Source organism: Diospyros lotus, chromosome 15, assembly GCF_014633365.1.
Source record: "Diospyros lotus cultivar Yz01 chromosome 15, ASM1463336v1, whole genome shotgun sequence".
Taxonomy (NCBI): Eukaryota; Viridiplantae; Streptophyta; class Magnoliopsida; order Ericales; family Ebenaceae; genus Diospyros; species Diospyros lotus.
In genome coordinates this window covers 24,908,601-24,922,544 of record NC_068352.1, presented here as the reverse complement: position 1 = coordinate 24,922,544, position 13,944 = coordinate 24,908,601, and the positions used below count along the sequence as shown (strand labels likewise).

The following is a 13,944-nucleotide window of genomic DNA, read 5'->3' as shown; positions in this document are numbered from 1 at the left end:
CCTGATAGGATTTGCAAACCAGGCTTAACACTTTGCAGTGATCAAATAAGCTGAGAAGTCTCCGAAGTTTCACAAACCAACCTTTAGTCTGATTTCGAGATAAAATAAGTGTAGCATTAAGGTGACTTGAAGAATTTAATGAACCAAAGGTTACTATTTCACCAGCGTAAGTGAAGCAATATAGTTTTGGGCAATCAATTCCAACCTCCACAAATTTCTTGCATCTAAGCAAGGATAATCTTTTGAGCTTTCCATGGAACAAATTTACTACTCTCAACTCGAAGCAACAATCCAATGTTAGATCCTCAAGATGGACAAGCTCAGAAATATGGTGCTCTAACCACTTGTCTTCAATCCCAACATTCCTCAAGGATAAAACTTTTAGAAACGTACAAGCAATGAGAGTGACGGTGCCTTGATTGTGGGGGTTAGCATAATAGAGGAAAGATTGAAGATTGCAGGATTCTATCTTAATGCTTCTAAATCCTTCACATTCATCCAACGCTAGCGTTTTCAAATTAGCTCCTAAACATTCAATATCTTTCAATACTTTGCACCCTCTAAGAACCAATTCCTGTAATGAAGGGAAAACTAACAGAAGATCATGGAGATCAAGATTGAATGTACCTAACTTCAAAGAGGTAACGGACTCTTTAGGGCAAAGACTGTTAGGCCAATTGTAGGGCAAACAATTTTGGTTAATCAAATCAAGGTCTAGTTGTTTGACACCATGCTCTAAAGCCCAATCAATAACAGAATTGATCCTTGAATCAGCTTGAAGAAAAACCTCTGCCCGAAGCCTAAATTTATCAATCTTTACAACACTTTCCCGATGTTGGATATAATTCTCCAAATAAGTCAAGAAAAGGTCTTGTATTTTGAAAGCATCTACAGATTGTGAGAGATCCATTTCGAAATCAGATTGGTCAAAATCAAGAATCGGGAAGGAAACCCATAGATACCTCCATCTCTTTGACAACACGCTACTTCTGGCTGCATCTTTTGTTGGGAGAAAAGACATGATATGATGTGTGATGGGTTGAGGCAAGTTAGATATTCTATCCACAACTTCTCCAAGGTCATCAGTCTTACTCTCCGATGCGATTTTCTTGTTTCTTGGTTCTTCATTTGCATCTGCAGTTGAAACCTTCCAATCCAGGGCTGCTTCATCCTTCACCATGGAGCAGAGCTTTACTTGGTATTTTGGGCACAAAACAATATGGACTTCACCTTCGATCTAGGTTTATATAGGCCATTCATTTTTAGTGAGATATACATTAATTATCTTACCATTTGGATTTCTCTTCACATGTTTTAGCCAACTCATCTCCCATCTAGGTGATTCAAAATTCAAAATTCAAAATTTTGTAGATTTCATTTGAGATTCCCCTAGATTTACCTTTTCTTGAGGGTAAAACTAGGGTCACAAATAAGCTGAGCCATTCGTGAGTGGCTTGGTGTTCTACTCGATAAAATCTTGTTCAAATTTATTCGTTAAGGAAAGCGACCCGAGTTTGAGCCTAATTTTGAAGCTCGATTTGTAAATGAGTCAAATTTGAACTTAGTAAAACTCGACTCGTTAGCTCGCGAGCAGACTCGATTAGAAATTCATGAATAGCTTGTGAATAGACTCGTTTATAAATATATTAATAAATTTATTCATAATTTTATAAAATATTATTTAACATAAATTATCAAATTTTAAATTATTATAATAATATCATTAAATTTTGTTGAGTTTAATTTTGAGAATGTTCTGACGATGAGAAATTAAATGCAAAATTTTAATCACTTTCTCCATTAAAATGTGTTAATAATAAGATATGTTGTGAGTTAAAGATTAATCAACTAATGTATGAGATTATCACTTTAATCTAGTAAGGAAATGTTTAGTTGAGTATCAAGTGTTGTACTTAACTAACTTTTTCTTTTGATCAAGTAAGAACTGAAAATTAAAGGGATTAATTGATTATATACTTGTTTTACTCAAATATATGATGGAATAACATTATTTAAATAACCAAGGAGTTAATCGACTAAGTGTACATTAGTAGAGTAACGATAACCTTTAACTGAGTAAAAAATCTGGGTCAAAATAACAAGTCTCCATACTTATATCATTAATCAACTAAGAAGAAATATTAATCGAGTAATTCATTCCTTAGTCAAGTAACTAGAAATCTTACTTGAATAGTAATTCATAAGCAAAATGTCAAGTCTTTGTGATTAATCTTCAAGTCACAACGTATCTAGTTTACAAATTACCAAGTAATACTTAGTTATATTTGTTAATTATTTGCATATTAGATTATCAAGTTTTTTAAACATAATTCTGATAAATTCGAGCTTGAGCCCGACCTCAAGCACTGACAGAACCAGAAGCACCCCTTATTTCAAAGAGAGGAGGACAGGTTATAAACTAAAACATTCTAAAGCTACAAAGATAGTTATTAAATCGTTAGCACCACATAAAAACATTCCTCCTAAAGTAGTTGTCGGACCAATCTCATTCTTTATCCGAAAGAGTAATTTGAAATTCCATAGTTTGAAACTTAGATGCTTTCAACAGTTATCCACTCTGCACTTGGCTACCCAACGTTTACTGTGGACACGATAACTAGTACACCAGAGGTGCCTCCTTCTTGGTTCTCTTAATGCTCTAACACCCACACTGAATATGGACCAAACTGTCTCAAGATGTTTTGAACCCAACTCAATCACCAAATTATAGATTATAAGTTTATAACCCTAGCCCATTCCCATTTTGAACGGAACAGATCTACTAGGGTCGTGAGTGGGAACTTAGTTTCCATTTGGGTATTTACACGAGGTTCCTCTTTCTTACTCTTAAGCAAGTCCCCGAGAGGGCTTAGTTGATGTATGCAGCTGAGGCATCCTAACAGATTGCTTAGGCTTGAACCTAAACCCTAAACCATATCAATAATTATCTAGAAAAAAAAATTGTTGAGCTCGAGCTCGAGCTCGGTTCATGTTAATTGAGCTTGAGCTCGGGCCGAGCCTAGCTTAGCAAAGCTTGGCTAGGCTCTGTTCGATTGCAACCCTAGGTAAAATTGATTACGTTTGTCTAGAATATTTGGTAATATCTTATTTTGGATTTCTTTATTTTAACTTATTAACTAATGTTAAAACTAGGATAAAATGTTAAAACTGGTTTATCAATTGTAGTTACTAGGGTGCATGTATTTATGGGTTAGATGCTAAAAACATGATTCAAGTCCAAAAATATCATAAGCAACTAAATCAATTCATTAAGTAGATTGACAACCCATGTAACCTGAAACAACCATCTTCATATCATATGACTTGAAACAATGAAAGTATCAACCTAAACCAACTCAAAAATTAACCCTCTCATATAATTTATATAATTTTTTCTTTTTCTGTTTGCTAATTTTATGTATTTTTTAAAATTTTTGAATTGAGCAATCAACTATAATGGCTTATACTATGCTTTATCGTGGTCTAAATATTATATTGCCAAGAACATGGAGTGTTCTGATTGTGCAATTTTGAGTGGTAATTGAGACATCAAAAAAGTTTACAAAACAATATACAAAATATAATGTGGTTAAACTAAAATATATTCTTTTACTTAAATACCTAGAAGAATAAGCTTAGTCATACAATTAACACCACCACACTTTTTCTATGGATTTTTTTCTAATTTACATCAAGGCAGACTTTTTTTCAAATGTCTTCTTAACATATATGGTGGCATACATGCTACATTTAAAAATGTCACAAAACAAGAGGAGGCCGAAAGTTTGATAAATTTTGCTGCGGATATTAAGTAGAGATTAGCTATTTTCTTTTCATTATTAATTATAGACTTTACCATTTCCAGCTGGTAGTTTGTTAGACTGTTATGCTAGGTGTAAAGGGGGCTAGAATAGGACAAAAGAATCTGTTAGAGGAGAGAAGATCTGTTGTGGCAACACCTATGAGTCCTATATAAACTATGTCAACCTGCAGCAAGAGAATCAATCAATTAACCAATTTTAGATTCCTACTCTCTGCATTCTCTCTCTCTCTCTCTCTCTTTCTTCTTCTCCAAACCTTTCTCTTCTCTTACGGTTCTCTAGCGACTCCTTCTAATTCACACCGAGTTAGAAGGTCGACAGTGGTCACAGCGCAACTGTGACATTTGGTATCAAAGCCTCGGTGCTGGCGAGGAGTATTATGGTCGCAGAAGATGGCCGAAGGAACACGCATGAAGAACATGGAGTCACAGCTCCAGCAACTTAGCTCGGCAATAGGAGAATTTCAGGATCGGGTGGACCGCCTAGAAGTCAGCAACCAAAAAAATCATGATGCGATCATGACAGTTGATCGTAAGGTGGAAGGAGGACTTAACTGAATGAGGGAAGATATCAACCAAATGAGGGAAGAGATGGGTAATTAGCTTCAACAGTTTATGTTGATGTTTACCTGCCAAAATCAGGTTAGGCTGTCTCCCGACTTTCCTCATAGAGATAGGAACGACCCTATTTTACAAAATGAGAGGATAAATCAAGAAAATAGAGCCCATGAGATTGTTGTCGAGCAAGGTGATGACACTGAGGCGTGGGGACCGGGAGGACCGGACTATTCCTCCACCACAGGGGTTTCCCATGCCTCGAATGGAGATACTCGTATTTGAGGGGACCAATCCTAGGTGGTGAAGTGTGAGAGGTTGTTCGAATGGTACAATGTACCGAGAGAAAGGAGGGTTGCTTTAGCGGCCACTTACTTTGATGACAAGGTGGACGCATGGTTCCAAGGTTGGACTCGGGGATGGGAGAACTATACCTGGAGGGAGTTCTCTGAAATGTTGTGTGAGAGATTCGGAGAGAGGAGCATGTCGGACACCATTGAGGAATTTAACAAACTAAAACAGGTGGGCAATGTTGGAACCTACTTAAGGAGGTTTGAAGAGCTGAGATCTCTGATGAGTAGCCATGATCCTCACCTAACGGAGGCATATTTTGTCTCTAGTTTGCTCAGTGGCCTGAGCAAAGAACTAAGGCCTATGGTGAAGATGATCAGGCCACGAACCTTGAAACAAGCAGTTGAGAGTGCCAAGTTGCAAGAAATGGTAGTTGAGGCCCTGTTAAAGAAGCAGAAGGTGCAACAACAAAGGATTGCACACGCGGGGAGTTGGCAACAAGGAGGGAGCAACAAAGGGGTCAACAAGGAGATGCTGAGAAGTAATGTTGGAGGAAGGAATTTTTGCTAATTCCAACTTTGGAGGGAGACCTAATGATCCTAGACGATAACCTGGTTCCTATTACAGATGTGGGGACAGATACTTCTCAGGGCACCAATGCAAACGGCAGCTACTGTTATTGGAAGGTCGAGGAGAAGAAGAAGTAGAAGACGAAGAGGAAGCAGAAGGAATCGGTGATGAAGGAATAGAGGATAATGGAGAGATATCCCTCCATGCACTCAAAGGGATCACCAATAACAAGATAATTAAGGTGGAGGGCAAGATGAAGGGAGGTAGCTTGTCAATCCTAATTGAGAGCAGAGCACCCACAGCTTCCTCGACGATAGCACTGCCAAGAAACTGAAGTGTCAACTCATTAGTACAATGCCTTTGAGTGTCATGGTGGCTAATAGAAACCGAGTAGTGAGTAACACGGTCTACCTGGGATTCATATGGGGAATGCAAAGGGAGAAGTTTGAGGCAGACCTCAGGTTGATGCAATTAGGAGGGTGTGATGTCGTTTTAGGGGTCGACTGGATGAAGGGGGTGAGTCCCATATGCTTTGATTTCAACCGTATGGAGGTGACCTTTGAAAAGGAAGGAAGAAGAATGGCACTCACTAGTGGGAGAGAGATTGCTACCTACAAGATAATTATAGGTAGGAGGTTGCAAAGGGTCCTCAAGAGCAAGTGGAGTCAACTCACACATCTGTTTTCCATTGTGGAAGTGGAAGGAAGTCTTAAGGGAGAGGAGCTAGGGGAGCTACAGCTCACTGTCAGTCACCAACAAGGGAGAACTGACCAGGTATGCACCTTACCGCTTATTGATGAATTGTTGGAAGAGTTTAAAGACCTCTTTGGGGAGCCAAATACCCTCCCTCCTAACCGAGCCTTAGACCATGACATTAACCTAAAATCGAATATTGAGCCTGTTAATATCAGATCCTACTGCTACACCCCTGTCCAGAAAACCGAAATTGAGAGAATGGTGAAAGAAATGATGAGCCAGACTTTCATTAGACCAAGCTAGAGCCCTTTTGCCTCCCCAGTTCTGTTAGTTAAGAAAAAAGATGGTTCTTGGCGTTTTTGGGTAGATTATCGCCAACTTAACACTCTAACCAATAAGGATAAGTTTCCCATACCCCTTATTGAAGACCTAATGGACGAGCTTAACTTGCGCTCGGGCTACCACCAAATCAGGATGAGGCCCGAGGATATCCACAAGACTGCCTTCTGAACTCACCGTGGCCATTTTGAGTTCTTGGTGATGCCCTTTGGGCATCACCAACGCCCAAACCACTTTTCAATCCTTAATGAACCAGGTCTTTGAACCTTACCTAAGGAAATTCAAACTTGTGTTTTTTGATGATATCCTTGTTTATAGCCCAACCTTGGACCAACATCTTAACCACCTAAGAACCACTTTTGAGGTCCTTAGAAACAACCAGCTATTCATCAAAAAGTCCAAGTGTGCATTCGGCTAGGACCAAGTTGAATACTTGGGGCACCTAATCTCGGGCAAGGGGTTTAGCACCAACCCAAGGAAGGTGGAGGCGATGCTCCATTGGCCGAGGCCCACGACCATAAGGGCTCTTAGGGGTTTCCTAGGGCTCACCGGGTATTATCGAAGATTTGTGAAGGGGTATGGAGTTATCAGCAAACCTGTCACCAATGGAGGAAGGAAGCAGAAGATGCTTTTGAAAAATTGAAGGTGGTAATGAGCAAGGTCCCTACATTGGGGCTGCCGAATTTCAGCAAGTCGTTTGTGCTGGAGACTGATGCATGTGGAGTGGGGATTGGGGCTGCGTTGATGCAGGATGGCAGACCATTGGCTTTCTTAAGTCAAGCCCTCAATCCAAGACATTTAGGCTTGAGTATATATGAAAAGAGTTTTTGGCTGTTCTCATAACTGTTGAGAAATGGCGGGCACTACTTAGAGGCAAAGAGGTTTGTGATCGAAACTGATCACGAGTCTTTGAAGTTTTTACTACAACAAAAGCTCCAAACCTAGTTGCAAAAGAAGGGAATGGCAAAGTTAATGGGGCTAGATTATTCCATACAATATAAGAAGGGCAAGGAAAACTTGGCCGCTAATGCCCTATCAAGGTGTTAAGAGGAAGGTAGTGCAACCCCCATAACCGTGGTGATCCCTGAATGGTGCAAGGAAGTGGTGGATAGCTATGAAGGAGATGAACACATCCAGAGCTTGTGGGAGACATTAGCCCTGGGAAGCGAGGAAGCAGAAGATTACACCATGGCAGATGGGTTGTTGAGGTATAAGGGAAGAATTGTAGTGGACCACGATGAGGAACTCAAGAAAAAAATCCTACAATCCCTGCATGACTCCCCCCTTAGGGGGGCATTCGGGTATCCAAAACACTTATCTAAGGGTGAGGCAGTTGTTCCATTGGCCGCAACTCCAAAGGGCAGTAAGGGATTTCGTGATGGGGTGTGATACCTGTAAGAGGTGCAAACAGGAAAACGTGGCCTATCCAGGGCTGCTGCAACCCCTGCCAATATCGGAACAGTCATGGACAAGTGTGTCCATGGACTTCATCGAAGGTCTGCCAAAATCAGAGGGAAAGAATTGTATAATGGTGGTGGTAGACCGACTTACTAAGTATGCACATTTTATAGGGCTGGCTCACCCCTACACCACCCAAGAAGTAGCCAAGGCATTCATGGATAGAGTGGTAGTTGTACATGGGGTTCCTAAATACATTATATCTGACCGAGACAAGGTGTTTACCAGCCATTTTTTGAGGGAATTGATGAAGAACCTGGGCATAGGACTCAACCTTTCAACCGCCTATCATCCTTAGTCCGATAGGCAAACAGAAAGGGTCAATCAAAGCCTAGAAACCTATCTTCGATGCATGTGTTTGTTGCAGCCTAAGAGTTGGCATAGGTGGCTAGCTTTGGCATAGTGGTGGTATAATTCCAGCCATCATGCTTCTATAAGGAGAACGCCATTTGAGGCAGTGTTTGGGTATAGCCCACCGACCCTACTGGCTATTGGAGGGCACACCACTACCCCTGTGGAAGAGTACTTGCAATAGCGAAAGGAAGTGTTGCAGCAACTCAAACAGGAGTTGGCATCGACCCAAAATCGAATGAAACAATACGCTGATAGGCGGAGGAGCGATCGTGAGTTCAAGGTCGAAGAAAGTACCAAATCAGGGGATCCAAATCTGATTTTACATTTATCCCCACCATAGATCCTCATTTTGTGACAAAAACCTAATTTTATTTGTATTTTAAAAGTATTAAATATGTTTTCCATGGAACTGACAACAAGTTTTGTACACTGAATAAAGAAGAAAATTTAGAAATACTTAGGAGGTGTTTGTTAACCAAAATAAGACGGAGAAAATGCCAGATATGGAAAGCATTTCAGATGTTTGGCCATTTCAACATGTTTGTTAAGTTTATCTAACCATTTCTAAAAAAACTCTCATGTGACCTCTTATCTCCCCATTTCAAGATAAATTTATCTGACCTCCCCCCTCAGATAAATTTATCTGACTTTTTCAAGATAAGCCTCAATTATCTATATGCCCCTTGTAAGATAGTTAATGCCATTTAATGCATTTTAAAGATTTAAATTTATTAAAAGAACTTATTTATTTAAGTCTTATAATTAATATTATTTCATACATTTTTAAATTGTTATATGTTTTGACAATTTTTAAAATTTAAATGACATTATTCTTTTTATTGATTTTTAAAATTTAAATTTCTCTCTCTATATATATATTTTATTAACTAATACAATTCATTTCACCAATTTTTAAATTATTTTATTTAATTTTATATTTTATTATCTATTATGAAAATATGTTTTGGCCATTTTTAATTATCTAGGTGGAATTATTGTAATTCCAACAATAATTATTTTTACTTTTCAACTCTTTTTAAATCAATTTTTGAACATGGATTTAGAAAATAAATTATTATTTTTAATTTTTTTGACAATTCATATTAATCATAAAATACTATTTTAATCATAGATATTAACAAACAATTTTGAATGAATTTGGTAATAGGGATATTTTGGTAGAAAAAACTCTAATCTTGGTACTCATCATATGCATTAACAAACACATAAAAAGAAAAAGTACAATTATCAGTGGATTCCAAAAAATTTAACAAGCATTCTGATAGAAATCTTGGAATGCTTTTCAGCCTTATCTTAACCATTCCATATCTTGATCCGGAAAGCATTCTAACCTTATTTTGATGCCTCTTATCTTGTTTATTTTAACAAATGCCCCCTTAATGAATAATTATTGCTCAATGATGCATTATTTATGATAAAATATGTACACTAATATTGAAATTAATTACTTATACATAAAGAATAGATTTTGGAGAAAAGGTAAAATACTCATACACAAGAAATTCGGGAGAATTTTGGGAAACTATTTATTTGCCAATGGTTAACCAACCATTTTTAATAGGAAAATCATATCTACGCAGAATATTTGTTCAAAGTATATGACTAGCATAATATGGCAACAACATTTCTATAACCATGAGTCACTTTAAGAAGTATTTTTACTTCTCAATGTATTTTCATTAACAAGCCACATTATTTTGAATGAATATTCTATATAAAATTTTTGTTTGTAAATTTTTACCTATTGGTAAGTTTCCTTACATTTGGATTAAACAAGAATTAAAGCATGTGTCCAACTAGGGATAGACTTAGGTTATTTGAATGAATGAGGTCTTGCATTTTACGATCTTAATTAAACCAATGAAAATGCACAACCTTAAACCAAAAAAATCTATTTCCAACCAATTTTCTCAAAGTCCACAGAAAATAGAAAAATCCATAGATCCGCAAACAAGAGCATTGTCGCACTGTGCACACAAAGAAGAAGAAAAAGAAGAAGCAGAGATAATCCTAGCCTTTTATGGATTTTGAATTTGGAATTGTATTATAAACATATGAGAAAGGTCTAATCTAATCAAGTTTTCAAGTTTGTGAATAAATCTAAAATGAGAAATTCTATATTAATTTAAGTAAAACTTACCCAATATATATGTATGATGTCAACAATGGACTTAACTCTATTTTGAACCCAGATGCAATGACCTTTAAATGATCAATCGACTAACTCCTTGCTAAGTGTTACTGAAGTCTAACCACTACCCATAGACTTAGATATGAGTTTAATAGCTTGGGGTTAAGCTCAACCTATATGAGCCAAAACTACATCTCAAGCTTTATCCCACAATGTGGGGTTGCCCACATGAATTCTAACTCATCAATCAACTATGTCAATGGCCTTATCTTCTTTGAGGACCTTATAACTCATATCATACCTGAGCATCACACACCAAGTTTTTCTTGATCTTTCTCTGCCTATTTTGCTAGATACTTGTATCATTACATTCACTCTTCTAACAAAAGTCTTTGTTGATCTTCTTCTCACATGACTAAACTATCTTAATCGTGCCTCTCACATCTTATTTCCAATTGTAACCACTTTGACTGACATGCTCATCTTTGTTACACTCATATTTTGCACATGTTAATATTTTATTGCTTAACATTCTATGCTATACAACAAAGCCAGTTTTATAACTATCTTGTAAAATTGTCCTTCTAGCTTTAATAGAATCTTACTATCACATAAAATGATGGATACACTTTTCTAACATACTAATCTCCCCGTCTTTTTAGATGATTGGTCCACTCTTCTTAATCTTTGTTCAATTAATCTCTCCCAAAGTTTCATAGTGTAGCATTGTAGCTTATTAGCTTGGTTCCTCTATAATTTCTACAACTTTAAATATCACCTTTATTATTGTAAATAAACACTAAAGTGCTCTTTCTCATCTTGTTCAACATCCTTTTTGATTTAAGGATCACATTAAATAATTTCATGAACCAAACAATGCCCCCATGCATTTCCATGCTTCTATTGGTTATAATCCGGTCAAATTGCTTTACTATTCTTCATTTCTTTCAATGCTTGCTTTAATTTAGTTGAATATATACAGACATATTCAAATTTCCTCTTTTCAGTAATATTTTACCTCTAAATTGCCTACCAACTTGTTACATACCTAACCCTACCCTTTTCAACAATTTTCCCCAATCTACTAACCCTGAATAAGCCTCTAATCATTAGGTATTTTCATAATACAAGATATGCCCTACATCAAAAAGATAACAATGTAAGAACAACTTTAGTTGCAATAATCCTATTTCATATTCTCTTAACATCCATTACCTCATCCTTTACAAAGTCTTACCATAATGATTCCCACTCCATTCTTTGCCCAATTATTTCCTAAATACTTAGGGCCTGTTTGAAAGCATTGCAGTTCTCAAAATTTCCATTCCATTCCAAAATTTTGGAATGAAACTGTTGGAAGATAAAGAGGAGATGGGCTCTAGATAAGGGCTATCAACAGTAATTATTTATCAATTATTTATCAAAACTAATCTGTAAATTAGTATTTAAATATTGTAAAATCTATTCCTAGAAAATAAGAGATAAGTAGGAGTTATTCTTGGAGATTATTTAGGAGATTTATTGTATATATATTTCCTTAGTCTAGTGAAGCAATAGACGGTGGAATCAATTATCATTCCATACAAATTTCAGCATGGTATCAGAGCCTGGTACCTATGCCTTCAGAGTGCTGGAACTCTAGTTCATATCAGACACTTCCGATCGCAACATGGCAGAAAATCCATCAGCTAGCACAACGTCGAATCTCCTTCCAGCCATAACAAGGACCACCCAAGTTCTGTCATGTCCTAAGGGTAATTAGAAGGGCAATAATGTAATTAGTTATATTAGTTTGTTAGGAGATATTTGGGTGTTTGTTAGGAGCACATGGGTGCTGTTAGAAATTAGTTAAGGAGCTAGCTAAGGCCTATAAAAAGGCCCATTGTAAGAGGAGAGGGTATGCTGAAAATTATTGAATTGAATATCTGATTCTCTCTCATTTTCTCTCTATTTCTCTCCCTCATTTCTCTCTACATCCTTCCCCCATTTCTGTCCAAATATCCCTCTAAACTTTCTGTTCTTAGTTCTACTCAATCGGATTCTTCCGATTGTCAATCCAGCCCCGTTATGAACCCTAGGTTCATGACACCACCCAAGTTCCAACCTACCCAATGGCAACTGAGAGTCACTCGCTTCAGATCACCCAACACAAATTGGATGGAACCAACTTCAGAGAGTGGTTCCAATCCGTGTTGTTGGTCATTTGCGGAAGGGGACGCGAAGGCTACCTGACAGGGGATATCCCAAAGCCCAGCTATGATGCAGCCAATTCTGGTGTATGGGAGGCCGAGAATGCCATCATCATGGCATGGCTGATTAATTCCATGGAGCCCAGCATCGGACGGACTTATTTGTTCTACAAATCAGCGAGCGAGATATGGCAAGCAGTTCAGGAGACTTACTTTGACTTAGAGAACACTGCCCAAAGCTTCCAATTCCAATCAAATATTTGAACCACCAGGCAAGGCTCTAATTCAGTTACAACATACTTTAACATTCTAACAACCTTATGGCAGGATATGGATCTCTTTTATGAGATCAAGTGGGAATGTTCAGAGGATGGCAGGAAGTATAGCAAGATGGTGGAGAAAGAGTGAGTCTTTGATTTCCTTCATGGCTTGAATCCTGAATTGGATGAAGTAAGAGGAAGATTGCTCGGGACAAAGCTGTTTCCATCCTTGCGTGAGGCCTTTGCTGAAGTAAGGCATGAAGAAAGCAGGAGAAGGGTTAAGTTATCAGCTTCTGTTCACTCAAACTATGAAGTAAATAATCAAAATTCTGCCCTAAACACTTATCGGATGAAGCCTACAGCAGCTAAGGGTGAACTCTAGAAAGATAGGCAGTGGTGTGACCACTACAACAAGCCCTATCATACTAGGGAAACCTGCTGAAAAATTCATGGTAAACCAGCATGATGGAAACCAAGGAATCAAAGGCAAGGAGGACCAGCTACATATGCAACCGAGGCTAAAAAAGGGACTCCAACAAATATCTCCCTAACTGAAAACCAAATTGAAGCCTTGCAGCACCTACTCAGTCAAACAAAAATGCAGGAAGTGAAAACCCCCCAGCTGTTTCCCTAGCAAAAATAGGTAACACAAGCTATTCCCTATTATTTCAAATGTCCAATTCAACCAGTTGGATTGTAGATACTGGAGCAACAAACCATATGACAGGTTCTCCTAAACTTTTGTCTAATTTTGAACCAAGTGGTCAAGGAATAGTTGTAATTATAGCTGATGGTACAACTTCTATGGCTAAGGGAAGAGGGACTGCATACATATCTGGATTAGTGTTACGATTAGTTCTATATGTCGCAAATTTAACATGTAACCTGTTGTCTATGAGTAAAATAACAAGAGAAAGAGGTTGCGCACTGATCTTTTCTCAATCTTCTTGTGTTTTTCAGGACCTATCATTAGGGAAGATGATTGGCAGTGCTGAGGAAAGCAGGGGGCTCTACCAGATCTCAAGTTCTAATCATTCTACTGGCACTAGGTCTTACTTTCAATCTTCTTTAGCTACTTTTTTAGATTCGGACATTATAGATCACACTTTACAAAGGTTATGCTTTACAAAGGTTATGCTTGGTATGGGATACAAGTAAAGCCAAGGAGATCGCACTTTATTCATCCACCACTCAGCTACAGGGGGAGTTGTAGAATTCTTAGTGTATGTGGATGACATTGTAGTCACTGGTGATGATGTA

The 13,944-nt window shown here is 37.7% G+C and overlaps 1 protein-coding gene across 4 annotated transcripts in view; it reads right to left on the bottom strand.

Moving 5' to 3' along the window:
- LOC127791964 (putative pentatricopeptide repeat-containing protein At1g03510) overlaps window positions 1-13,944 on the bottom strand; it is a 47,130-nt gene that overhangs the window by 2,643 nt on the left and 30,543 nt on the right. The window contains exon 2 of one of the 4 annotated variants that reach the window (XM_052322209.1): window positions 2-88. The exons of 1 other annotated variant lie outside the window; for it this stretch is intronic. Coding sequence is in view for 2 of the 3 variants with exons in the window: in XM_052322206.1 (XP_052178166.1) it covers window positions 2-1,180 (1,179 nt within the window). In the remaining variant the exon portion in view is untranslated. Of the gene's footprint in view, window position 1; window positions 9,968-13,944 lie in introns of those variants that run through there. 2 more of the 4 variants (XM_052322206.1, XM_052322205.1) reach the window with 2 other exon arrangements.